A 26,469-nucleotide genomic window follows, 5' to 3' on the forward strand; every position below is an offset into this window, starting at 1 on the left:
TTCATAGACGAATTACCCACATTTTCGATTACTTTGTGACCATTTGTAAAGCAAATCTACAAATTTGTTTTGAGAAACATTTGTTAATTCTGTGGTAGTGTTGAAAAGTTGTCATTTTGTGATGTTACGCCTTCCATTTTTGTCATTTTAATGATTATTCTTTGAAAATTTGTATTGGAAAAACATTTAAAGATTGCGGGGGGTATTTTGCAAATATTATAGAGAAATTTTTAGAAAAGTCTTTATATTTTGGGTTCCATTAGGTCATTTATTTATTTATTTATTTATATTTAAGAAAATGACAAAATTCATATAATTGTTTACAGAAAGAACAAGAAATTGGCAATCGTTTACACATTTGAGTACTTATACTTTTGGCATACTTTTGGCTCGTTAACACAAAAGCAATGACTTTTTAATAAAAAAAAAAAAAAAAAAGACAAAGTGTCACATCTTACATCTTAACATAAGATGATATCCTATGACTAAAATGGATAGAGAATTTTATTGCACTATAAAATATAAATTGTGGTAAATAACACCCTGCATCTGACAAATAGAATATAGTAATACTGCAATAAGATAATATCTTATGTCAAAAAAAAAAATGAGTCGACTAAGACAATATCATCTGTTAAACATAAAGAATATAGTAAGATTATATTAAGATAATACTCTCACTCAAGAAAAAAAAAACGTACATTAAGATTGTAGTAAGATAATACTTTTTGATCGAGATTTTAATCTTATAGTAAGACAAAAAAAATAGAATAAGATTGTAGTGCGATAAAATTCTCTATCAGACAAAAAAAAGAATAAGATTGTAGTGCGATAAAATTCTGTCTTTTTTTGTTCAAAAAAAAGTCATGGCTTTATCGTTAATGGGCGCAAAATATAATGACTTTTCTTATTAAAAACCAAAATTACTTAATAAAATCTCAAATGTGTAAACGATTGTCTGATTCTTGTCATTTTCTATAAACAATTGTCCATATTTTGTCATTTTTTGTTAAAAAAATAAAATAAAACAATAACTTAATCGTTAATGACACAAAATATAAGGACTTTTCTGAATATTTCCCATATTTATATGTAAGAAGTAGTAAGTTTTGTTGTTAATTACAGCATGATCCTTTCATTTCTTTCTTTCTATTACAAATTATAATATCATATTTTTAACAATATATCCAGTTATAGCATTGCCATACAAATACAAAATCTTTCAGTGTTGTAATATGGTAGAATGTCTTAATAAGAAGAAAAATGAAAGTACAATGCTATAATTGGATAACTTTTCAAAGTACGATGCCTTGATAAAAAAGATATCTAAAGTAAAATGTTGACTTTTGACAGTTGACTTTTATGGCAAATAAACTATGAGTCGATTTCAATTTCCAAAATGAAGTTTATATTCAAAGAAAACAGGATTGAAATCTACCAAGTGAATGAAAACCATAAAACTCAAAGGAAATCAGGATGGACATCATCTTGTACAATTTCATCACTAACCTTCATCTCAAAAGCAGCATGATCAATCTCTTGGCATCTGCTTTCAAGCTGCATGTCATCACCATCATCAATAAAATCATCCCATTTCGAAACTGGTCTTTTTAGTTTCTTCATCACTGAGCTTAATCTTTTTGGAATTGTCATCATTGGACTTGAAGATGCACCTATCTCTTTATCATTGTAGTCATGGTTGTTAAGTTGAACTCTTTTGGAATTTTCTCTCTCAGTTGTTCTTGGCTCCATGTCTGCAAAAGAACAACTTAATCCAGTCAAATGACTATTCTCAATCTCGAAACTGATAAAGTTAGACAACGAGAATGAATGGAATCATGTTTGTGTTGAATGTGGAACAAAAATACAAAATTCATTATCAATTTGGAATCTGAAAATCAATGCCTCAGTAGTGAAATGTTTATGGGAGTATAGGACAAAAAGAGTGATTGTTCAACTGTTTGGAAGATTAAAACTAAATAAAAAATGAGGTACCTGTGGAGTTGTAAGGACCTCCATTATTAATTTTCTTTTTGCTGATTCTCTTTCCAAAAACTGGCCTTCTAAGTTCTTCACCGTCTTCACGATCTAATCCAGCAACAGAGTAATTAGCTCTCAGTTTTGGCTTCTTGAACAATGGCTTTGGCAACTCTGTCACAACATTTGGCCCGCACAGGTCTCCTGTATATGCGTTTCATAATCAGATAGATGCAAGTTGAAGAATCGACGATCACAATAAACTTGGTAGAGAATTCATACAAGTGAAACGAAGATCTAAGTTGAAAGAAAAACCACGATTGAATACAAAAATCGATGTTTAGTAACTTGTTTGGAACCGAGGGAGTGCAAAAATATATAGATCTAGGAACAACTAACCTTCATCATCGCTGATTCCACCATCGTTGATGTCAGGTTCGATGTACTCGCTCCAATCAGTGCGTCTTTTGTTCGGCTGATACTCAATTTGTTCTTGAACTAGGGTTTCTTCTAGCAACTCCTGCTGTTGTTCGATGAATTGACGAGACATGTTGAAGCTCTGCACGAATTTCCGAACGTCTTTAGCCATGGATCCCTGGAAAAACACCTTCCGCACCGATTGCTTCTCGTTGCAGATGACGCAGCTCCATTTGTTGCTGCTTTTCTTCCGCTGCTTCACCTGTCAATACCTCATCATATAAACAGCATTCAAAAATTAACGTGAATTTACTTGTTTATAGAAAATGAGAGAAATTGATGCCTGCATAGTGGAGCATTGGAAGCATTGAACGGCGATGAAGACGTTGGACATTTTTGGAGATTTCAGCCGAATTGATGTGTGTTTCTTCGCACTTCAGTTTTGGCGCGAGGATGTTTCTTCGAATTTATACTCCCCTAATCCCTTTGTTACTATAGCAATTAGCAACTAGCAAATATTACCATGGATTAATTTCTCAAACCATCGGATTTGTATAAGTGTATATTGGTTGTAGATTAATTATTTTACTACTTGTTAAATATAAAGAAAAAAAAAACATACTAAAACGTATTAAAATGAAAGATCTTATCTAATTTTAATTATTCTTTTCTTACTAATAAGAAAAATACAAAATTTAGCCTAATCTTAATCCCATAATTTTTTTGCATCTCAAAAACTTAGATGAGAAGCTCAATCACAAACACAAATATAAGTGTAAAGCTCATATTTGAAGGTATTGATTAGTTCATATGTTATGTTTAATGTCATATTTTAAGCAAAATATGAACAACTTTGAAAATAATCATTTTTACTGAGAATTTATCATATTTTAATGAGAATTTATATTTTAACAAAGAACAAGATCTCATAATTTACTGTGAAAATATCATATTTTACAATAAAATCTCATTTTATTGAGAAATTGTCATAAAATAAAAACTTGTCATATTTTACTAAAAGTTACATTTTTACATGAACAGCAATATTTATGCGAAAATAAATCTCATAATTTGATATTGTTAGCCCTTGTGTTCACCATTTAGCCATTTAGGTGGGAACCGTTAATGACAAGAGTTTGTCTACATTAGTTACAAGGTGTGCATAGCTACACAAAATAAAAAATCGTAATACACAATTTCTTGTTAAGTTATAAAATACCCATATTTGAAAATATATAAAAGAGGTGTACCTTGCAACCAATTGAGATGAGAATAAACTCAAACCGATCATCATCATATGTTTTTATATACGTCACTCTCTTATGATTGTGCTTCTCCAAATTGTAATAGTATGTAAATAGACTTTCAAATGAATCTTCTTGGGACCCCCTCATATGTTTAAGCACCTCATATTCTCCTCATCAAGCTTGTTTGTAGGAGAGATTACTTTTATATTTTGAACTGAAATCACAAATGAGATCATGTATTTGGTAGTTGTAAGCTGATAGTTGGTGTTGAAAGATGAGAGTTTGAAACCGTAATTTTTATTTGTGAAAAAAAATATGATAAAAGTAACTATTGGATTATAAAGTTATATAAATACATAAAAATATAAATCTAAAAGCTACTTGATGTTCTTTTTGGATTAAGGATGTGTTGGACGCATAACTTTTGGGAAGATTTAGCTTTTAAGATAAAATTTAGAAAAAAATATATATGCTTGCAACATGAGGTTTTAACTTCTTATTTATTTTTTTATTTTTTTAAAAAGTCTTATAGTCCATAAACTACTTCAACTTTTGGGAGCTTGTTTTTTGAAGGAGAACTTTAAGGAGCTTTTAGTTATCCAGAGATTTAACTTTTTAGTTTTTATATAATTTTATATCTTTAAAAGATAACAACTATCTTTTGCAAGCGGTTATGAACAAATAAAAGCTACGACGTCCAATTTTCATTTTTCAGGTAGCAACTACGAGCTATCAATATCATCTATTAGCTAGTTACGTCAAACTCGTCTTAAGAATTTTTGTTTAAAATAAAATTTAAAAGCGCATACGATTAAACAAAAAAATATTTTTTTTTCGTAAAAGTTAAAAACTAAAAGCTCTAAAAAACCTCTCAGAAAATTTCATGCAACACTGATTTTATGCAGAAAAAACTATTCAAAATGTTTTTGTTTTTAAGTTGTTAATAAATCCAATTTATTGTGTACAAAGATAAAGAATTATGGCTTACATGTTTTGACTTGGTATTACAAATTTACTAGATCATTTATATATTTACACTTTTGTCCTAAGGTTTTAAACTTTGGTATGATTTTTTACATATTTTCTAAAAATATTAACTCTTTTCAAATTTATTTTTATACAACTTTTTAAAACAATTTTTAAGCCTTTTTCAAAAAAAAATTATAGACTTTATTCTTTATAAATTTGTTATACTTTTTACAATATTTTAACGCTTTTTTCACCACTTTTAAACTTGTTTTTTAAAATATTTTTAGAACTTTTTTACTAAGACTTTTTTACAACCTAAGAAAGTTGTTTAAAAAAAACATAAGTAAAAATGTTAAAAAGTTTGAAACATAATTAAAATGGTTTAAAAACGTGTTTTCCTTTTAAAAGTTTAATTTTTTTTTAACAAATTACATTTTTCAACATTTTTACTTATATTTTTGTAATGTTTCAAACCATTTATACCTTTTTATTTAAGTTTTTTCAACATTCGTAGGTTGTAAAAACATTATAAAATAGTTTTAAAAAGTTAGTAAAATTGTTTTAAAAAATTATAAAAATGGTTATAAGTTAAAAAGTATTTATAAGGATATTATAAAAAATATTTTAAAAAAAAATTTGTGAAAAAAAATTATAACTGTAAAATTTCAGAAAGAAATCTGTAAAAAGAGTTTAAATAAAGTTGTAAAAGATTCTACAAAAATTTTGTGCAAAAAGTTTTAAATAGTTGTAAAAACAAATTCTTAAAAAATAGGACATATTTATATATAAAAAAAAGAACCAAATTTATAACAAAATTTAAAACTTAGACAAAGTTATAAATATATAAATAATATAATCATAAATTATATTTTTTAGGATCTTAAAGACAATTTAAATAATTCATTTCAAAAAAAAAAAAAATCAATGTTAACCCATAAAAAAATGACCATTAACCAAAAATATCACCTTATAGTCTTCTCAAAATTTTAAGGGAAAATGACTCTTGAGGGTAACTAACTGTTGTGTTTGTTTTCATTTGGTATCTTTTTTTTTGTACTCAATATACCATCGAATTTGTTGTTTGTGTTCACCATAACCCTTTTAACCGGCTTTTGACCTATGATAACCGGTCAAAGGGTTATGGTGAACATAAACAACAAATTCGATGGTATATTGAGTATAAAAAAAAGGAAAGGGGTCAAATGAGAACAAACTCAACAGTTGGTTACCCTCCTGAGTCATTTTCCCCGAAAAATTAAATGAAATTAAAGTTGCAAAATTATCAAAGACTGCAACCTTCTTTGGTCATAACGTACATGAAGAGCCTTTCGGAGGGGTAACTTCGTTAAAACATGGTCAATGTTATGCTTACTGTGGTTAGCTGTCAACAACTCTCTGTAAAAGAATATGATTGTGTATGAGAAGTATATTTATCAGCATAAACGTTTAACTCAAGGTATATTATGGTGATATGTCTGCAAAAGCTGCATGATATTGTACATATTGATGTTGTATTTTATCCCATGAATTCGATCTTAAAGCTAAGTAAACTAAAAAATCACAGCACTTGTGATTCCACTCGTTTGTATACTTGTCGAATCCATGATACGATAAATCATTTGATTGGAAATGTAAATGTAGTCATGAAATGCACCTGCTTAGTCAAGATTCCCCTAATAAATATTCAAGTGCATTACAGAGTTGTACATATATGAATAATGTTCTTTCGTGAGTTACGTTTTGAAGAGAAACAATAATGAATCTCATAAAGTCATTAACATCAATAGGAACGTGGGATTTGCTGTAAATGACTAAAGAGAAAATGAATCAGGATGGTAACCAATTGTTGAGTTTGTTCTCATTTGGTCCTTTTTTGTACTCAATATATCATCGAATTTGTTGTTTGTGTTCATCATAACCCTTTGACCGGCTATCACAGGTTAAAAGCCGGTCAAAAGGATTATAGTGAACACAAACAACAAGTTCGATGATATATTGAATACAAAAAAAAGAAAATTAACCAAATGAAAACAAACGGAACAGTTTGTTACCTCAAGAGTCATTTTCCCAAATTTTAACGCCAAACTACTTTTGTGTTTCCATTTAGCCACTATAAATACCCCATTGCAAATAGAAAAGCCAAGCCCTAAAACAATTTCTAAACTTTTTGACTTGCTAGTAGTCACAAATGGGGAGCCAAATGGAGAGCCATTGCATTGACGATGATATACTCACCGTCATATGGACGGCGGAGCAAGTCGTTCAGAAAGTCTGCGAATTAGCTTCTCAAATCAACAATGATTTCTCTTTTCCAGCTTCTTCTTCTCCGGTGGTCGTCGGTGTTGCCACCGGAGCCTTCCTCTTCCTCGCCGACCTCGTCCGCAACATCAAATTGCCTGTCACCGTCGATTTTGTCCGAGTTGAATCCTATGGCTCTGGTACCGTTTCCAATGGTGCTCCGAAGATTTCATGTGATGTGAAACTCGATGTCGTCGGAAAACATGTCATTCTGGTACTTCTCTATGTTTTCAGTTGAATTCTCTGCTCCGATTGTCCTGCATGTTATCTTTGGGTGACAATTCTCTACGATTTCTTTCGGATCCGTGATTATCTAAAAGAACACGAACTTTTCTAACAAATTGCGCGACTAATTTAGAAGCTAGGTGACGGAATCAAATACTGTCCATATTAATTCTCAATTTGAAGAGTATTGAGTTCGATTCGTGGTTGATTTAGAAGGTCTTGCTGTTTGGGAAAGGATGGTGTAGATCTAGTTCGCTAATCTTCTCATTTTTGTGCATTTGGTCTTTAATTCATGCTATTGCTCACATTGTTCATACTGCTAACTGTTAATTCTGTCCTAGACTCCACAAACTTCAAATTTTTGCTCTATTTTGCCTCATTTTTACAGATACTCTCATGTATAACTGGTTTCATTTGCAAGAGTGTAGCAATATCTTGATCATTCTTATGTTACATTTTAAACCGATTATCTCTTCTAAAGATTTACATAATTGAGAAATTATATGGCTCTCAGGTTGAGGACATTGTAGATACAGGAAACACTATTTCCCATCTCATTTCTTACTTGGAAAGTAAAGGCGCAACATCCGTTTCTGTGTGCACTCTTCTTGACAAACCATCAAGAAGAAAAGTTCATTTTAAGCTCTTGGGTGATGGAAAGTTCTATAGTGGTTTTGAGGTACTCTCTTTTTCTATAATCTATCACACACACACTGACACACACACACAATACACATACCGATGCAAATACTGATACAGATACAGATATACAGATACAGTTGCTTTCGGGTAGCATTTAAATTTGGTCCTTTTCATTTCTTGTGGCAACCACCATCTTGATTGTCCTTTTTACTTAAATTGGCATTGTCACTATTTTTATAGACCATGACATGTTACCTATGGGTTGATTGAAAATGTTATTTATTTCTATTTTTAGTTTTTTTTTTTACTATAAGTGGTATTTATGTTTTGTTTCTAAATGATCGTATTTAGAATGTTGACATTAGAAATTTTAAATTTGTGCGACAGTGCCCGGATTCATTTGTGGTTGGGTATGGGCTGGATTTCAACGAAAGGTATAGGAACTTGGGTTACATTGGAGTCTTGAAGCCAGAAATATATGAGTGATCTTTGTTTACCCGTATATTTAAGGAATGAATAATAGCTAAAACCATGGTAGTTGGTGTTTGGTTGTACATGAATCGTTTTTATGAAAATGTAATGCAAAAAAAGGTCGTATTTTGCTCTATTTTTTTATTTCTTTTGGCCTCTCCAACTATTATTAATTTGTTTTTTTAAGTTTCTAAATCCTAATGTTAATTGTAAGAAAAATGTCAGTAAACAGATAATTCATTTTCGTTTACATTAGTTGCAAGTTGGCATCCTACATGGCAAAAATAAATAAATAATGAATATATCCTAGTGTGGCATCCATGTGGGCCTCCAATTTATTTTTAGTTATGCTAAAAGTTTTTGACAATTTTATCCTAAAATAATTACAATTAGAATAACATTTTTATTGTATGAAAGATTCATCATCAACACCTTCAATGCCTTCATCGCATTCATATGCAACTTCAAAACCTAACTCAAAATCAAACCTAATTTAAACACAAATCAAGAAAAATCGTAACAAAATTCATAAAAATCAAAATTGAAATCCCAAATCAAAATCATTTAAAAATAATAATAATAATAATAATAAAATCATGACTATAGGGTCTAGTGAGGACTGTTGAACCCATTGTACGATCATCACATAAAAAAAAGGATGGGGTTGTTTGATGATGGAGAACACGACGTATGTGAGAAGGAATGAAAAAAATCATGATTGTAGAGGCTATTTAATCTTTTTTTATATTAGGTTGAAGGGTAAATTAGTAAATTACAAAGTCCTGTATTTGTATCGGATTTACTCTCTCCTTATAATCCATTTTGCGAGGAAAGTTAGGAGCAAAAATTATCAATAATCTTCATTTCTATTTTTTCCACTTCATTCCATTAAAAACCTGGAGAGCACTTCTCATTTCTTTCACTTGTCTTTTTAAAAAGGACTTGCTATCTATTGCAGATCATTACGACGAGCCAAACTAGATGCAGAATTGATCTATCACTATTCACTACTTCCAAATTCAAAACTAGACTCCAACGAAGCTTTCATTCGAACTAAATATTAAAGCAACATGCTTTTCATACAAAGATGTTGAAAATAATCAACAAAAACCAACATGAATATTTAAGTTCAATCAACCTGCTAAACTAGAATTGCAAATTTGATTCCAAAACATCTTCCAAATCCAAAACGTAACGTCCCCAATATGGTTTGATCCAATCTTTAACAAGAAAGCAGTATGATTTTCATAAAAAAAAACTCACAACCAGAATCTTTGAGTTCATTGCAATCCTCCAAAAGAATATTCATCGAATGAAACATTGCACTGATACCATGACTCATAAACTACATAAACCAAAATCAACAAAACAAAAATGCAGAATTCGAATCTATCAAACGAATTCTCTATGATTCCATTAGCATGCTTGAAGTTCAACTCCTCAAAATTAAAAATCTTAAACTCTTGATACTAGCCCTCATTTGTTATACAGGACGTGAGGATCATGTTTTATACAGGATGTGACTGTACTGTGGTATGCATTGGATTGAGACTTAAATTGATATCTTAAAGACCCTAACTTTCATACTAAAGACATTATTATCACTCCAAAACATGCTACATGCATATTCATAAAAACAATATTTTACATTGATAAAGTGATTACAAACGACTGGATACAAACCGACTTGATACAAACCGACTATTACAAAGTGTTATATATTACACAACTACCCAGGATACTATACTTTTATACATACATGATCCCTAAATACAAAAGTAATATTATAACTATTCTAAACCTTCCAACAGTATACGACTATACTGTTTACTTATCTCCTGCAATTGTTAAACATTGAGAGGGGTAAACGGTGACGTTTAGTGAGTTCAATAATAGATACAATATAACGTTATGTCATATATATACTTCAATATGGCAGAAGCAAAGGGAACAAGGAACAACAAAGACATATGTGAATCATGCGACAAGCTTTCCATATCAATCAATGAGACATAACAATTTTCCATACTTTATATACATCAATAACGTTTCGGCCCAAATGGCACAAAAGATATACAATTTCTGATTAAACATTTTGGTAGATTTCAGGCTTTCAGCTATGTCTAACCTTCTGCCAATGTCATAGAATAGAAGTCATTCTCTTACGAGACATGCTCTACATGGTTAGAGGCTACATACCAATACCATTGTGAATCTAAGTCCTTTCACTGATCACATGGCCAAAGGTACAGTTTTGCTATCAAAATAGCGGAAATAATAACACGAGATGATAACACGGAAAAACACATAGCACATATAACATATAACATACAATTGTTCCTATATATTGAACTCATCGTGAATTAACTAGAGGTTAAAATAGTAATTTGGGCAGCACTTCGTTCTAATAAATAAGTTTCTTCAATGAAAACCGGGAGCTTTATTGAAAATCGGGCCCTGCGAGGGTTGAGCTTCAAACCGAAAAGATAAATTTTTCGGGGTCTTCGGGAACTTCGGAACGTATTTCAGATGTTTGGTATAATCCCAGGGCTTCGGGGGAAGTTGAAATGCAAGAAATATTGATTTAGGGGTGAAAATGGGCAATTTTCCAAACTTACCCGGGAGGATTCGCACTCTCCTATTTATAAGAGGAACTTCGGACCGAAGGGGGCACGTGGCTCGCATGTGAGGGTGCCAGGTGTCGGATGCGAGGGCTGCACACGCGGCTGATGCGAGACCGAGACACGGGGAAGGCAGGTGGCGGCTTCTGATTGGTCGAGCCTTCGGTGCGAGGAGGGTGCGACACAGGTCGACAGCTGGCCTCGGATGACTCATCAATTCGGACAAGCAGCATGCTGCGAGTGAGGGTGATGTGGCCGAAGTCTGACCATGCGAAATTCCTCGGATTTTGGAATTTTTCTCGAATTTTGTGCCCCAAACTTCTAAAATCCATAACTTTCGCACACGAGCTCCGTTTTTGACGTTCTTTATAAGCACACGTAGGTAAAATTATGCTCTACAAATTTTGTTTAGACTCCGTTGGCTAATTTTGACTTTATTTTTAATATTATTATTTTTAACAGACCGGGACAGGAAAATCTGTTAAAAATTCATAACTTCTTCATCCGACGTCCATTTTCGTCAGTCTTTTTACCGTTGTACTAATATTGACGAGACCTTCGATTCTCGTTTAAGTTGCGTCGGCTAAAAATCACTCGATCTTTATTTCGAGTTTTTAGCTGTCTACTGCTATTCTGAAACTTAGAAAAATCATAACTTCCTCATACGAAGTCAGATTTTGACGTTCTTTTTATAAAAATTCTCGGTTTAACAAATACTACGACTTTCATTTAGATCACCAAGGCTAAAAAGTAGTTTATCAAAAACTCACTTTTTACGTCATTCGGCGCCGTGCCGGTTTGTCGCGGATCTTCGATTGGTCATAACTTCTTCGTTATAACTCGGATTTCGATGAGGTTTTCGCCTAAATGTTTCTAACAAGATTCTTTACTATTTTCAATAATAAAATTCTACTTATTTCAAATTTTATATTTTCGTTAAATTTCGATATTTGTCTTTTGATTGGAATCTCATAAGACTTCCAATATTTTCCGATTGATTCTAAACAGTTTTACTTCATTTCTAGTAAAAATCATCTGTTTGAACTCAACGCTCAATTTACATAATATTTCTTTATATTATTCACTTTTAAAATTACATAACGTGTATGTTACAATATCAGTGGGCCAAAATTACATTTTTTTTGTCCCATTAAAAAATGTAGAACAAGAGCGGACATCGTCGATCTCCCATGTGTGCAAAAGACGTAAATACCCTCCTCATCCTTGTAATCGAAAATAACCCTAGAAAGTCTGTCATGTGTGAGTGTGACAAATGCAACCATAAGGATTTCTACTGCTGTTTTTTATTTCTTCACGGGTGTTATTAGTAATTTCTTATATTATATTCGGTTGATTGTTGCATAGAATAAAGGGTATATATGGAATTGGACCTTTTTTGCCTACTGCATAGAATCTGGTGCAGGGACAGGATAGCTAAGTAACCTCAAGTGCACTTGATGAACAAAATTATAGAGATCTTAAAAATGAACAACCTGGGTTCTTCTGTTCATTCTGTCAAATTCACAACCTCATATTTTTTATAACCAAATAATAAATTATCTCAGAACAACTGTTAGCTTTGCTTGAATTTGATATTGATTTCTTTTTCATTGCATAGTTTGTTTTGTTTGTAAGATACACATTGTGATTGTTCAAATATGTGGACCTGTAGAGTTATACAGAACATGCTCAAGTAATTCAATCTCAACAATTAAGCTTTCATTCCAACTCAATATTAAAGGCATACAAAGATATTGAAAATCATAAACAAAAACCAACATCAATAGAATATCTAACTTCAATCAACCTGCTAAAGTAGAATTGCAAATTCCAATCTTAACATGAAACTAGTATGATTTTCATCAACAAAATAAAATAAAAAAACTCCCAACAAAATTCTTTAAGTTCATTGCACTGAAACCAAAATACATAAACCAAAAGTCAACAAAACAAAAATGCAGAATTCGAAGCTATCATCAACCGAATTCACTATGATTCCATTAGCAAATGCTTAAAGTTCACCTCCTTAAAAACAAAAAACTTAACCTCTTGATGCTGATCTTCCTCCTTTCTTCTTTCCAGATTCTCCATTCGGTTTCTCACCTTTCTTTTTCGCCTTTTTATCACTAGGTGTTGGGTTACATTCATTCACTTCAACAACATTTCCCTTCCTTTTCTTTTCTTTAGCACTCTTTCCCGATTTCACTTCAGTGTTCAAAATCTCTCCCACTTCATCTTCATTTAAATCATTCTTAACCTCATTAATCTTTCCCTTTTTGGGTGTTTTCTTCTCTTCAACTTTCTTATTTTCCACCACCACTTCCTCCACCTTTTTCTTTGCCTTTTTACTGCTTGGAGCTGTGATAGCATTATCCTTTTCAACTAAATTCTCCTTTCTTTTCTTCTTATCAGAATCTTTTGCTACCTTCTTCTCTTTAGCACTCTTCGTTGTTGGCTTGACTTCTGAATCGTCGTTTTCAATCTCCCCTCCTTCATCTTCATCTTCATCTTCTTCCATATCATGGTTAGCCTCATGAATTCTCTCCTTCTTCAATTTTTTCTTCTTACCAGATTCCTTAACTTCTATCAATTCTTGCTCGACATTCTGTTCTTTAAGTCCTTCAATTCTCAACTTAATATCAGGCAAAGATTGATACAAAGGCAATGCAACAGACTCTGAAAACTTCAAATGCAATGACCTGACACCACCTAACTTCTTTGGAATAAACTCAATAACTCCTTCAATGGCAGCACTTACATTCTCGATAATCTCATCTCTTTCCATCGATACCTTAGCAACACGAATCACACAGCACGTTCCAGTGCTAAAAAACAGCAAAGCAGACGAACACGCTCTCTCAATTTGCTCCTTCCAGTTCTTATGACTCAAATCAACAGGTAAAGGCAACTTCTTTTTCTTAAAAAACTGTTTACCTAATAACTTAGGAAGAAGTGGAATTACCCTTTTGTCAGCGAAGAACATCTCGTACGAATCGCAGAGCTTCCGTTTTGCTTCGAAAGGCCTGTAGTCTGTTTTCAGCTTTGAAAGCTTGATGACTTTGGTGACTGAGATTCCGTCTTCCTTTATCTTCTTCTTTGCGATTTGTGAAGTGAGCTTTGATTTCGGTCTGTCGTCGACAATTAGACAGAGTTCAGAGAAAGAGGTGGCAGACAGGAGGGGATGCGGGAGAGGGATTTTATTAGGGTTCGTTCTGACTCCATTAATTCCACCTTTTTGTGGGATTTTTTTGAGTGTGAGGATAAGGTAAATGAAATCGTCTTGGGGTAACAACTGTGGATTGTTGGACTCTGATTGGGTGTTCTTCCATTTGATCAAAGCATCGACGGCTTGGGTGGTTGTAGAGGAAGAAATCGCCATTAGAGAAGAACAGGGGAAAGAGTCGGAGGAGAGGCAGCGGCGAAGAGGGAGGGAAAGAGTGTAGTTAGACCTAGGTCTAATTTTATAAAAGTAAAATACCAAAGTAGTCCCTCAACTATAACTATATTTACAGTTCTAGCGTAAGTCTGCTAACTTCTTTGATATGGTTTAATCCTAGTCAATGGTACAAGTTGATCAATTGTATTTTAAGTCGATAATGAGTATATATCATTTACATCATGAGTTGAACGGCAGGGTCAGTCCAGACGGTGGGCAACCCGGGCGACCGCCCAGGGCCCATGCCTCTAAGGGACAAATTTTTTTGGACATATAGTGTGTATATATATAATTTTTTTATTTATCTATATGTTTTTTAGGCCAAAGTTAGTCCAAACTCAAACTAGCCCAAAAAATAAACCAATTGGCCCACTTCTAGTTGAACACTTCTGCAATGGGAACGAGCGAATGAAGGAAGCAGGAACTCGCCAATCAGGACGCCTTATGAATCTATAATCAAATCCACATCCTCGATAACTGAATCGAATCACCGCCTCGACCTCCTGAATTGACATAAACCTTTGATAACAGTTTCAAGAATTAATCGACTGAATCGTACCCTGCTCCATGTCGTTGCCTTGAATCGTCACCTGCTCTCTCTTTTACAGCTATAGTCGACGTCCCCGCTTCTAACCCTCGTTTCTCTAAGACTCTCCTGCATTCTCCTGATTCGGCCTCTCGATTCTCGGTGTCGATTTCAAATCCTTGCGACTCGCGTCACTATCACATAAGAAGGTATGATTTTTCTTTCTGATTTTCGTTTATAGGTTTGTATATCAGGTTTTTTTTTTCTAATTTTTGTTTCTAAGTTTTGCTTCTTACTCTATGTTATATCATATTTTTATTTCTCAGATTTCTGAAATCCATTTTCAGAGAATGTGAGAATCAGTGTTCTAGTTATTACAATTTTCACTTCCTGCTTCAAAGGATTAGATATCTAACTTCAAAATAACATTGTAATTTGGTTAGATATTTATTTTAGTTTAGTTAACTTTTTCTATGACTTTTGTTATTGATTTTATTTTAGAACTTGCTTTGATATTAGGATTAAATAAATTTAAGACAAAAATAAAGTGTATTCTTTTTATAAATAAAAAATAATCTTTACTTATTAAAATGCTTTCCAAAAAGCATTTATCTGGAAATAAAAAACAAAATAAAAAAAAAAATTGCTATACTTTTTATTAAAAAATCAAAAAAATATCTATTGATCAGTTTATTAAATCAACAAGTTCTTCTAATTTGAATGAAGATGATAATAAGTTAAAAAAAGAAAATATTTAAATGAACAAGATAGTAATTTATAGCATGTTATTAACAATTCTTGTTACTCTTGCATTTGTATAGAAAAGTTTTTCAAACTTAAAGTTACATAAGAATTACCCAAAGTCATGAATGTCGCAAAAAGGTCGAATGGTTGACAATGTTATATATAGAAAAACATATGTTAGATAAAATTGATCTTGATAGCATTAATAGTGATTTTGCATCTAAAAAGTTAGAAGATGTATTTTCTTTTAAATTTATTGTTTTTGTAATTATTGTGACTATATTTGTATTTTTAAGAATATTATTTATGATATATATAAATTGTATTTTTTTTCGAATTTTTATTATATTTAATTTTGAGGGGCCCTTTTTTTCCATTCGCCTGGGCCCAAAATATGTTTGGACCGGCCCTGCGAACAGTGAATAGTTCATGAACCATGCAGCGGGAAGTTCGTTTATTTAATAAACGAATGAACATGAACAAGATATTTGGTTCGTTTAGTTAAACGAACGAACACGAATAATGCTCTCATTTACGTTCGTTCATTTACGTTTGTTTACGTTCGTCCGTTTATGTTCGTTTACGTTCGTTTTTTTATGTTTGTTTTCGTTCGTTTGTTTATTGAAGGATTGGCTAGAAGGGAAATGGTTTTTGTCTTTTTGAAGTATTATTTGGTTATTTTTTTATGGAATGACAAACAACTAAGTAAAACTTTATTGTAGTGTTATGTTTTTGTCGAACAACTAAGTAGAACGTTATTATTGTATGGAAATGTTGAACATGTGTTTGTTTTCGTTTAAGTTCATGGTTGTTTATTTATGTTCGTTTAAGTTTGTTTGTGTTTGTTAAATGTTCGTTTGAGTCTGTTTGACTTTGTGTTCGTTTATGTTCGTTTATCAACTAAACGAACGAACATAAACGAACACGAACACGAACACACTAAATTGTTTAACGAACGAACACGAACATAAAAAATTTGTTCGTTTAGTTGTTCGTGTTCGTTTTTTGTTCGGTTAAAGTTAAACAAACGAACATAAACAAGCCTCTGTTCGTGTTCGTTTGGTTCGTTTACAGCCCTAATCATGAGCAATATAGTACCTCACTTGTTACTATTGATACAGACTTTATACTTAATGTAGTTTCTTTCCTAATAAAATATAGGTTATTAGGGAAATTCATGGTGAAATTATGGAGGATGAACTTTTATTCTTCATATTCAAATATATGTTTATGAATTTCAATTAATGTAGATTTTTATGATATATTGAACTAGTTTCGAATTTCTATGGTACATGTGGAATTGCATTATAAATATCATGTTTTTTTTTATTGACTAGTTTATAAATGTTATTTATTTTTTTATTGACATGTTGTCTCAAGCTTGCATGACATTTCTTATTATGTGGCAACTAGTAGTCCATATAAACAAAGTTTATTTATTAAGACCTAAATCTTTTTTATCGTTACTTCTTCCACCTAACAAGTTGCAATTAGACCTGACAATTATAGACACGAATACACGAATCTGTGAAAGACACGACACGACACGAATACATCTTGAAAATTGAGATAAAGCTTATTTCTTATCGTGTAATTGTATCGTGTCAAATTCGTGTCTGACACGTTTTCATGACACGAATACACGAATTGTCAGGTCTAGTTGCAATGAGTTGTTCTTGACATTCGCCCAATCTTTTTTTTTTCTTAAAGTTTTTAATTCCAAAACTTAGTTATCATCGTACAACGAGTGGAATGGCAAACGGGCAACAAGTGGTGTCGTTAAGTTTTTTTGTATGGTAAAACTAATTCTTTTGAAGAGTACATCCATATATCTAGGGATATGACATTGATATGCATGATCTGTTGTACTCTATTAAGAAGCTCCACCGAATCCGACGCAAGGAAACCAAACGTATCAAATGCAAATGGTATGAACATGTGTTGATTTTCCATGCACGATTTCTCATGTTTGGTGACCTTGCCTATAACAGACTATCAGCTTTTAAAGCAGTCTGTCCCGCCGTGAAACCCCCAGCCCTCAAGCCCACGAGAGGGGATACCTCTGTAAGGTCCACGCATACGTGTTTCCATCCAACCCCCGAGAAACATAAAACTTTCACTGCTACTGTGAAATGCCATTTTGCAACCTTACGGAGACATTGTCTGATGTTGGTGTCGCCCCGTATTCTATCCTCCTGAGTGTACTCTTCTTTTTTGCCTTGTTGCTTCAGCCTTGCATTGTCAACAAAGTTTTTAACAAGATTGGCTATACGTCTTCTGTACCCCAAGTAGCTAATGCGCTTAGGATATTACGATGCTGCAAGGACTTTCTGTTCCCAAACCTACCTTTTTGCCTATTCTTGGGCCTGAATAATTGAAGAGTACACATAGGAAGAATTAACAATGCAACTCACGCTTCAACGGACCCGGATTAGCAACCACCTTGAAAAAAGGTTGCTTTCAAAGCCTGAGAGAAAGTCATACGACAATTATGAGCGATGTTTTTGACGATGGTGATAGATAGTTTAAAAACACGATCAAGTAGATGAGCATCCAATACCAACCCATCATTGAGGTCGGCTTCTGGTTCATTGGGTGGTGGCTTTGGAATGCCAACAATATGTCCACTCGTGTCATCAGCCCCGTCAATAAACTTAACAGACGACCCGAGTGGTGACACAAACGACTCAGGGCATGCAATTCGTACACATCCATTGACCAAACGCTTTCAATGTTGCTACCACAAACATAAACAATTCATGGTCAAAAGTAATAGTCTCCCGTAACATGGCTTTGCGTTCATCAGTATGGAGGTGTAAGCTCTTGAGATGAGATATCATACGAGAAATCCCTGTACTTCCTACATTTCCATTCGGGCAACAATGAAACCCCGAAAAGGACACAGCCAGGTTTCACTCGCAAAGGAATGAGAGGACGTCATGAACACACTAAGCCTCAAGATGAGACCCGAAATTATAAGTAGTAACCCAAAGGAAAATGTGACACTCAATATAATTTCCTTTGTTTGCAGAGATTTACACCATATTAAAGTAGATAAATGTTCCAAGTGAGATAAAATTAGTTAAGAAACAAACATCAAATCTCTATAAATATCTTCAACTTCATTTGATCCATGGACACTACAAACTATACTAAAAAAGGAATAAAAAATATACAAACAACATACAAATAAAGATCATAACTTGTTCATGAAACAATACATCAACAAATAAAGTCGAAACACTTTTGACTTTTTGTAAAAAGGTCAATGTTGATCCTAAATGCAATACAAGATCACCTTGATCACCATTGCTTGGTGAAATACTCTGTTTTTTTCTTTGTACATCGACCATGGGGATGATTGAGGGTAGTAGGAAAAGGGTATAGTTGTCATTTTGGTTCGTTATCTCTTTCAAATTTGAACCATTTCCAATTTGCATACATATTATCTTCATCATTGAAGGGCAGAGCATCTGGAAGGCGTTCTAATTTTCGAATAATTGAAACAGCTGGTAACTTCTGCCTGTATTTCTTTGCCATTTCTGAAGCTTCCGAAAATACCCTCTGCCATAACCAAGGCAACATCAATTCATATCCCAGAAAAGGGCATTTTGGTCAAAAAAAAAGATGTAAACTACCTCTCTGTTTGATAGGAACAAGCCAGGCTCACTTTCCAGCACTGCAGTACTGTTTGCCAAAAAATTGACATTTATTTAGAAACCAAAAATGTTCATTAAAAACATATAAAAGGGTTATTTTAATGATCATAATACACAAATGGGTAATTATAGCTTGGAATATTTCCTACAAACGAAATGAATTGTTGCAATTTTCAAAGACATGTCGAACATCCATGGAGGGGTAATTTCGTCTTTTTACCTGAGAGAGATTTTGTCAGGGAACATCGACTTCACAACCAAAACTTTGACTTTTTCATCGATTGCTAGCACGTCATTGACCGAAGCAATTTCTCCTCGAGTGATATTTGAGATATGCAACAATCCACTAAATATAATATAAGAAATTCTTAATAACACACTTAAAGGGTTGCATTTGTCATACAGGACAAACTTTCTAGGGTTATTTTCGATTATGAGAGATCGACAGTGTCGTCTTGAGGTCCCACCTTGTTTTACATTTTTGAATTGGACAAAAAATTGTAATTTTGGTCTCACTGACAGTCCCAATCCAATGCATACCAAACACAGTACAACATGTCATGTCCAGTATATCAAATGGGGCCCACTTGATATTATAAGTTCATAACCTTCTCACCTTCGGTTACTTTCGCCAATCCTTATTTGAGCACCATAAGGGAATATTTTTCTCACTGTGCCTTCCAAAAGAGTTCCCTCTTTAAGGTGTTTTGCATTCTATAAATGTCACAAGTAAAAAATATTAGAAGAATAATAAAAATCAAAGGAAAACCCACAAGAGACCAACCCAAGCTTCCTTTTCACTGAGAATTAAGTCGTTTGTATCTTCACTTATTCGTGTAATTTGAACAAATATTCGACGTCCCACCTACATTCATCAAGATTTAGCATGAGTGAAGGGCATAATGGTCAAATTATAGATCATGAATTTTCAATTAAGTGTATATACTAATGTAAGTATGTAACAAAAGAACGGAGCTGATGCATATTATGATCATATGAGGCGTATCAACTTACATTTTCTTTTAGCTCGGTGAAATTATTAACACGATTGACAAGTTCAATTTTAGGAAGAAAAGCTCGTAAACCCTGCAAAAGGAAAAATTAGGGCTAAAATTACTAAAAAAACACACCATTAAGAAAGAGAAGATAACTAAAGTCAAACCTCGATTCTTGTAAGAAGACCACCAGTATTCCATTCTGTAATTTTGACTTCTATAGGTTCATTCAGTTGCTTAATCTGTAACAAACGTAGTGTTAATGAAACTAAAAGAATCCCCAAAACTTCATCAGAAGACATGAACAAAGAAAGAAAGAAAGCTGAGAAAAGAACCTGCCTCACTCGATGCCAAGCTAGTCGCCGGAAAAGCCTTCGTGTGGAAATCAAAGGTCGACCACTAAGAGTTCTTCCCAAAACTTCTGCAAACAAAACCGTTCCATGTTCAACAACCGGCTGCCCAGCCACCGGACCACCACTTAACGCCTCTTCATTTCTCACGATTCCCATCTTGCCCTTCATCAAAAACTCTTCGGGGTTCTTCTCAAAATCACACAACAAATTATCCAACTCTTTTTCGTATAAAGGAAGCACTTCTTTCGTCAGCATTGTCCCTAATAAATCTGCGCCGATATTAACATCAAGCTTGTATTCGTTTCCTGAAACGACTACACCAACGACAAAATCGCCTTGTTTTGGATCGTAATACTCTACAGAAATCTTCTTATCCTCTTCTTCCTCCATTGAAATCTCCTCGCTCACATCTTCTGAATCGCTAGTCTCTTCTGCGGACTTACCATCCCTAAAAAACTTGTAAAAGGGCTCTAATACCTCCTCTTTCTGAGGCTTAATATACTCACTTTCAACTTGTGGTGGTACATTGATAACGGGCATTGGTGATGGTTTACCCAACAATCCAAGCTCTTCGATCTCGTTTTCTTGAGTTTGGTCCAACTGAGTGTTTGTGAATTCATCAATGACTTCATTATTCGAGCAATTTACAACATGGGTGTTTCTACAGATTGAGTATTTTGTAAGAAAAGGTAGATTATTGAAGGGTTTGGGGGTTTTAGGGCAAGAAATGTATCTGTTAATGGGGGTTTTGCAGGTTATGAAAGTATCTAGAGGAGGCAGAAACTTACAACATGGATGATGATGAAGGAGAGACATATCTTGTTGTTTATCATGCGAAGTTCATATGAGATTCTTCAGATTGAAACCAATTTGTTTGCTTTGCGCTCTATCCTTCAGAGTTCAGATTATGGCCTTATCTTCTTTTTCCTAAATGGGCTTTGTGAAAGTCTTAAAACTCACGAATGAGAATGTAATCTTAAATGGACTTTTGAAGAAATTTGGGCTTCTGGTCAGGCCTCTGGGTTCAGGGTAATAACGTTTTTTTATAGATTATACTTCAAAAATATTTATTTTTTAGATATTCACATCAATCTAAAAAATTTATCTTACATAATAACCAATTTGTCTTGAAACGTCAATATGAATGATCATAAAGATTATATCTACAACAATCCAGAACTAGTTCGAAACATTGTTCTAAATAGAAATGTATTATTATTTAATATTTGATAAGTGATATGGTGATTGTATTGTTATATTCTTTAACTATAATAACTCATAATTCAAACATTAGCAATAAGAACTCATATTAAATTATTAATATAATTAATGAGTACATATCATAAATCAGGACTATTTCTTATAATGATAATCTTAAGAACAATTTCTTCAAACATAAATAAATAGATTTTATCAGATGACAACTTACATAAAAGTTTTAATATATTTTCACTTGAGTTGTTATTGAACAAAGAAATAAACAGTCATTAGGTCATGGGGTATGGCATGGTTTTCTACACGTAAAAGGTGACGTGGAGGGGGGTATTTACGCGTGAACACCCCCCCCCCCCCCCCCCCTCACCAGTGGTTGTGGTGTGGATTGATGCCCATTACACACCAATAAGAATTCACTACTCTCTTTCTCTCTCATCAATTTCTCTTTCTTTCTCTTTTTGTTCACTAGGTGTTCACTTTTTGTTCACTAGTGAACACCACCCCCAAAAATAGTAAACATGTTGTGAAGTTGTTAATTAGATGATGTGGCAGCTTTTATACGCGTAAAAATCTCAAACCATACCTCATGGCCTTAGTGTTGTTATTAGCTCTTTTACCATCTTCATATGTAAACTCACTTTTTACTAGTTGATTTTTGGCCTTTATGCCATGAGGTCAAATGACCGGTTAGAAACAGACCATAAAGTTTGGTATCGCACGACCCAGACATTTAGACAAAGTTTTTGCAATTCATAATTCTAGCATTACAGACTACATCTTGTTTGTCATTGGCATGCACCTAAAACCTTTCTTGAACCGGATGGATTCTTTCGTTTTAATAATTCTTCCGTAGAGAAATTTGAATAATGTTCATGTGTACATCCCATTTGAAGGTTTTGATGACTTCTTACATACATTGATGATGTATCTAATCAAAGAAACCTACTCTTAAAAGAAATTGAAAATGTAACATAAAAAAACATAAATATCTCAAAAAATTTAGATATCTTTGAAATTTTCAAAACACCTTTTCACATAACTTATTCAAAAATAATAACTATTACAAAAGAAAACACAAATTTTAAAATTATTTTTTGTCAGAAAATAAATTCCTTAAAATCTAAATGAGTTCAAATGTCAGAAACATGTTTGAAAATTACGATAAAGCATTTTCAAATAACTTGACGACCGGAAATTATATTTCGAAAATTATATACCTTTCAAAAAAAATTATTTTCGAACATCGTTTTAAAATTACAAATCAATTTCGAAAATATTGATTTTGAAGTATCTTTATGTCATAAATCAATTTCGAAAATGCCTCTTTTCGAATATTATGGCCATATGTTGATATTGTTTTGTAAAATATGATTATTATGTGAGACATGATTTATTTTTTGTGGTTATCGTAGTCAATAGATCTTTCTTTTAAGTCATTTAAATGTGTTGGAAACTTGGAATATACAGTTTATAATTAAATTACGGATCTAATTTATAAATAAGAATCAATATAAGTAAATTAACTTTTATTTTAAGTATGTTTAATGGTCCTTGAATTCTTATTTTTTAAACTGTAACACTATAGAGGGAGTCTTAGAAAGCTTTTCTTTAAGGACCCTCTTAACATATCTAGAGTATACATTTCGCCCTCTATGCATGCTCGTATGAAATATGAACACTAAAATGGTCATTTATAGTTTGATGTATTTACTTTCCCTTTAACATATTTCCTGTACTGTCGACTAATATGTCATCCAAGAACCGACCAACACTTTCTTGTTGGCTTGGCAATGATCAAGACATTGTTGTGTGTTTGAGCAAGTGTGGTTTCCCGATAATTTACGGACTTGAAAAGTATTTGTAACCTTATCTTTTGTAGCCCTTAATCGTCATTTACATTTTTTTATAAAGAAAACTACTTCAAACCTGTCTATTGTAGATTTGCTTACTTTAATTGGAAATACCTTAGTAAAATATTTCATTACCAATGCTAGCTTAAGATTTGCTTTTGAGCAATTATAACATCTTTATATGCAAAGAGGGATTGTAGGCTACACAAGTTTTATGTTTTTTAGTTGACAATTCGAACAATGGTAAGGGAAGTATATTAGCATTATCAACCAACATCATCAATTTTGTTTGATCGATTACTGATTCATCATCATAGAATGTTGGACCATCATCATCAATGACCTTACATTGTGGGAAGGAACCTGATTCAGTCTCATAGGTAATAGATTACAGAATTGGTTACTTCCAGCATTAATCGATTTTCCCCTACAAATTGTTTAACGCCATTTTCCAGAATATGATTAATAACAAACAATTGTATTGTGTTAGGAGGCATACAATTTACAACATAGAGAAAATATATTACATCAACTATGTATAATTATATTTGATCTAGGACATGTAACCTGGACTTCGAACTAACCAACATAACCAACCCATAAAAGCTTATATCATTGGTTAAATTTACACCATAACATGTGTCGTGTTGAGAAATATAGTGCACATATTCTTCGATTCACTCCCATTTCCTTCCATTACTAACACATACTCTAAAATATTGATTTATTCACACTCAATTTTTGTAATAAATGTGCTCTATATGTGTAGAGATTATGTTCAAATGGGAGTTGTAACGTCGTGATTTTCACCACAATTTTTTTTCTTTTTAAAACATTTATTTAACAGAATACGTTAGCGGAAGACTTAGTTTTTAATTCAAAACATTTTCAAAACCACAACGTTACTTCAAAAATTCAAACATAATTATAATCCGTTTAAAACGTAAACAAAAGTACTTTAAAGTAAATAATCAAAAACGTGTCCAAGAGTGGTATCGTTAATTTAATCTACTACCTATAAGAACCCCTCTCACCAAGGCCAATCTTCTAAACTGTCTACACCAATCATAAGCCACAAAGGAGAAAAGACACAAGTGTCAGCCCTTGCTGAGTTAGTTCATAAAGTTGCACATAAAACATACAAACCTCAAATAGGTTAATCATTCATTTTATGATGAAGCATAAAAATGATAGACAAGTAAAGATAGCAAACAACCGCATAATATAGTTAACCAGTCATATATTCCACCACATACATGCATAAATGTTCAACCGCAATTCTACCACATAACATATATGATCAACTAAATACCATATAAACAACCGAATAACATATAATTAATCACATTTCATATATAAGCAACCTTTAATTGTTCAACCTTTTATTAATAACCAACCTTTTGTTATTCATTCAACCTCTTATTATGTCTATCCAACCAATTGATAGAAAAGTGCCCCTTAGTGCTACCTAACCCAAGAGAAACACCCTGTTCACTACTTGTGTGCACGGCCAGCCGAATGCTCTAAGTGGCTCATGACTTCCACCCGAAACACCAACCCCGTGACTCCACTTTCGCTACTCCGACTTTGCAAAGTACAAGTACCTCGCGGTGTCGTTCAGGATCGCTACAAACGGTGTCAATTCTACCGATACACCTCCCGATTCCCACGTGATGTTTGCACTGGCCGCGAACGAGGGACCAACATCACTCTAGCCCACGATCACCGAAGTGCCCGCAAACCATGTGTCACACGGTCATCTAGAAAGACCAGCAACTAACAACCTCTGTGGCTATAGCTCTTCTTATAGATACTCTTTCAACCTAGTAGGCACCCTCAATGATCCGGATAAGGTTTTAGGCAAAGGTCATGAACTACCCAAACCCTCTACACATAACCCCGCAATGTCATTTATACATTAAGTAAAGCATGTAATTCATACCATATAAGTGTGTATTAAACTATGCATTGTATTCATAACCAACACATCAAATTACATTCATACATCATTCTTTCAAGCAACTTAAACTAGCATGTTATATTCATCAAGTTCATCAAAGTGCAAGCAACTTAGCAACTCACTCATAATATGACATTAGCACAAAGCATATATTAGCATCAAAAATATCATATGATCATCAAGCATAAGTAATGACATGGTCATCCTAAAGTGAATCAAATCACCATCTACGGATTATACGTTTCAATCATGCAACCTTAGTGAGTTAAAACTATGAACTCACCTTTAGCCTTGATGAAATCCTCCTTCTATTCCAAGTCTTGAACTTACTTGAAGTTCTCAAGGATCCACCTAAACACCACACATAACATTCATTTAACAAATAAAGTATATGTTTCAAAAAATACAACTTTATTCTAACTTCTATATTATTATTTTTTTTATAATTTCTCAGCCCAACCCCCGTTCAGTGTTTTACGCATAAAACAAAATCTACAGCTCTAATGGGGATGACATTAGACTTTCTGGAAAACTAGACTCGATTTCCTAGAACTTCATGAGAGAGGAGCATCTTCCAATTATGCCCAGATTAGTAGCTATAGCTCTCGTAAGATGGGGAAAAGTTGTTGTGCAGAATTCCAACATTAACCAAAAATCACCATATGCTTCAAGACTTTAGGTAAAGGATTATAGTCACTCAATTTTACACACAAGAGGATTGAATGATAGTATTAAGACATCAATTGTGTACTTTATGAGAATATCAAACAGATGACACAAAAATATTGAGAGTAGAATGTCTAAACATATAGACGAACGTTTAGAACAAAATTCCAGATTTTGACCCGTAATAACCACCTGTTC

At 33.0% G+C, this 26,469-nt stretch overlaps 4 protein-coding genes across 5 annotated transcripts; 1 reads left to right on the forward strand and 3 right to left on the reverse strand.

Moving 5' to 3' along the window:
• Positions 1-1,405: 1,405 nt before the first annotated feature.
• Positions 1,406-2,891, reverse strand: LOC145140701 (uncharacterized). Its single transcript, XM_079074103.1, has 4 exons — positions 2,738-2,891; positions 2,377-2,656; positions 1,996-2,181; positions 1,406-1,754 (listed from the first exon to the last, which is right to left on the reverse strand). Exons 1-4 carry the CDS (start codon positions 2,786-2,788, stop codon positions 1,462-1,464), a joined length of 810 nt encoding a protein of 269 aa, XP_078930229.1. The 5' UTR covers positions 2,789-2,891; the 3' UTR covers positions 1,406-1,461.
• A 3,870-nt stretch (positions 2,892-6,761) lies between these two features.
• On the forward strand, positions 6,762-8,382 carry HGPT (Hypoxanthine-guanine phosphoribosyltransferase). Its single transcript, XM_079070305.1, has 3 exons — positions 6,762-7,122; positions 7,648-7,812; positions 8,163-8,382. The coding sequence occupies exons 1-3, from the start codon at positions 6,799-6,801 to the stop codon at positions 8,259-8,261; spliced, it is 588 nt and encodes a 195-aa protein (XP_078926431.1). The 5' UTR covers positions 6,762-6,798; the 3' UTR covers positions 8,262-8,382.
• A 4,321-nt stretch (positions 8,383-12,703) lies between these two features.
• Positions 12,704-14,312, reverse strand: LOC145137919 (uncharacterized). Its single transcript, XM_079072059.1, has one exon. It carries the CDS (start codon positions 14,244-14,246, stop codon positions 12,909-12,911), a length of 1,338 nt encoding a protein of 445 aa, XP_078928185.1. The 5' UTR covers positions 14,247-14,312; the 3' UTR covers positions 12,704-12,908.
• Positions 14,313-18,651: 4,339 nt separating this feature from the next.
• Positions 18,652-21,480, reverse strand: PDE338 (Nucleic acid-binding proteins superfamily). Of its 2 annotated transcripts, XM_079072286.1 has the most exons (9): positions 21,369-21,460; positions 20,563-21,241; positions 20,395-20,469; positions 20,247-20,318; positions 20,017-20,097; positions 19,849-19,946; positions 19,453-19,578; positions 19,212-19,260; positions 18,652-19,137 (listed from the first exon to the last, which is right to left on the reverse strand). In XM_079072286.1, exons 1-9 carry the CDS (start codon positions 21,371-21,373, stop codon positions 18,964-18,966), a joined length of 1,359 nt encoding a protein of 452 aa, XP_078928412.1. In that variant the 5' UTR covers positions 21,374-21,460; the 3' UTR covers positions 18,652-18,963. The 2 variants fall into 2 exon arrangements, with proteins under 2 accessions (XP_078928412.1, XP_078928411.1); XM_079072285.1 differs by having other exon boundaries at positions 20,563-21,480.
• Positions 21,481-26,469: the final 4,989 nt, after the last annotated feature.

Source organism: Lactuca virosa, chromosome 9 (assembly GCF_052849685.1).
Source record: "Lactuca virosa cultivar CGN04683 chromosome 9, Lactuca_virosa_CGN04683_v6, whole genome shotgun sequence".
NCBI classification, from domain to species: Eukaryota; Viridiplantae; Streptophyta; class Magnoliopsida; order Asterales; family Asteraceae; genus Lactuca; species Lactuca virosa.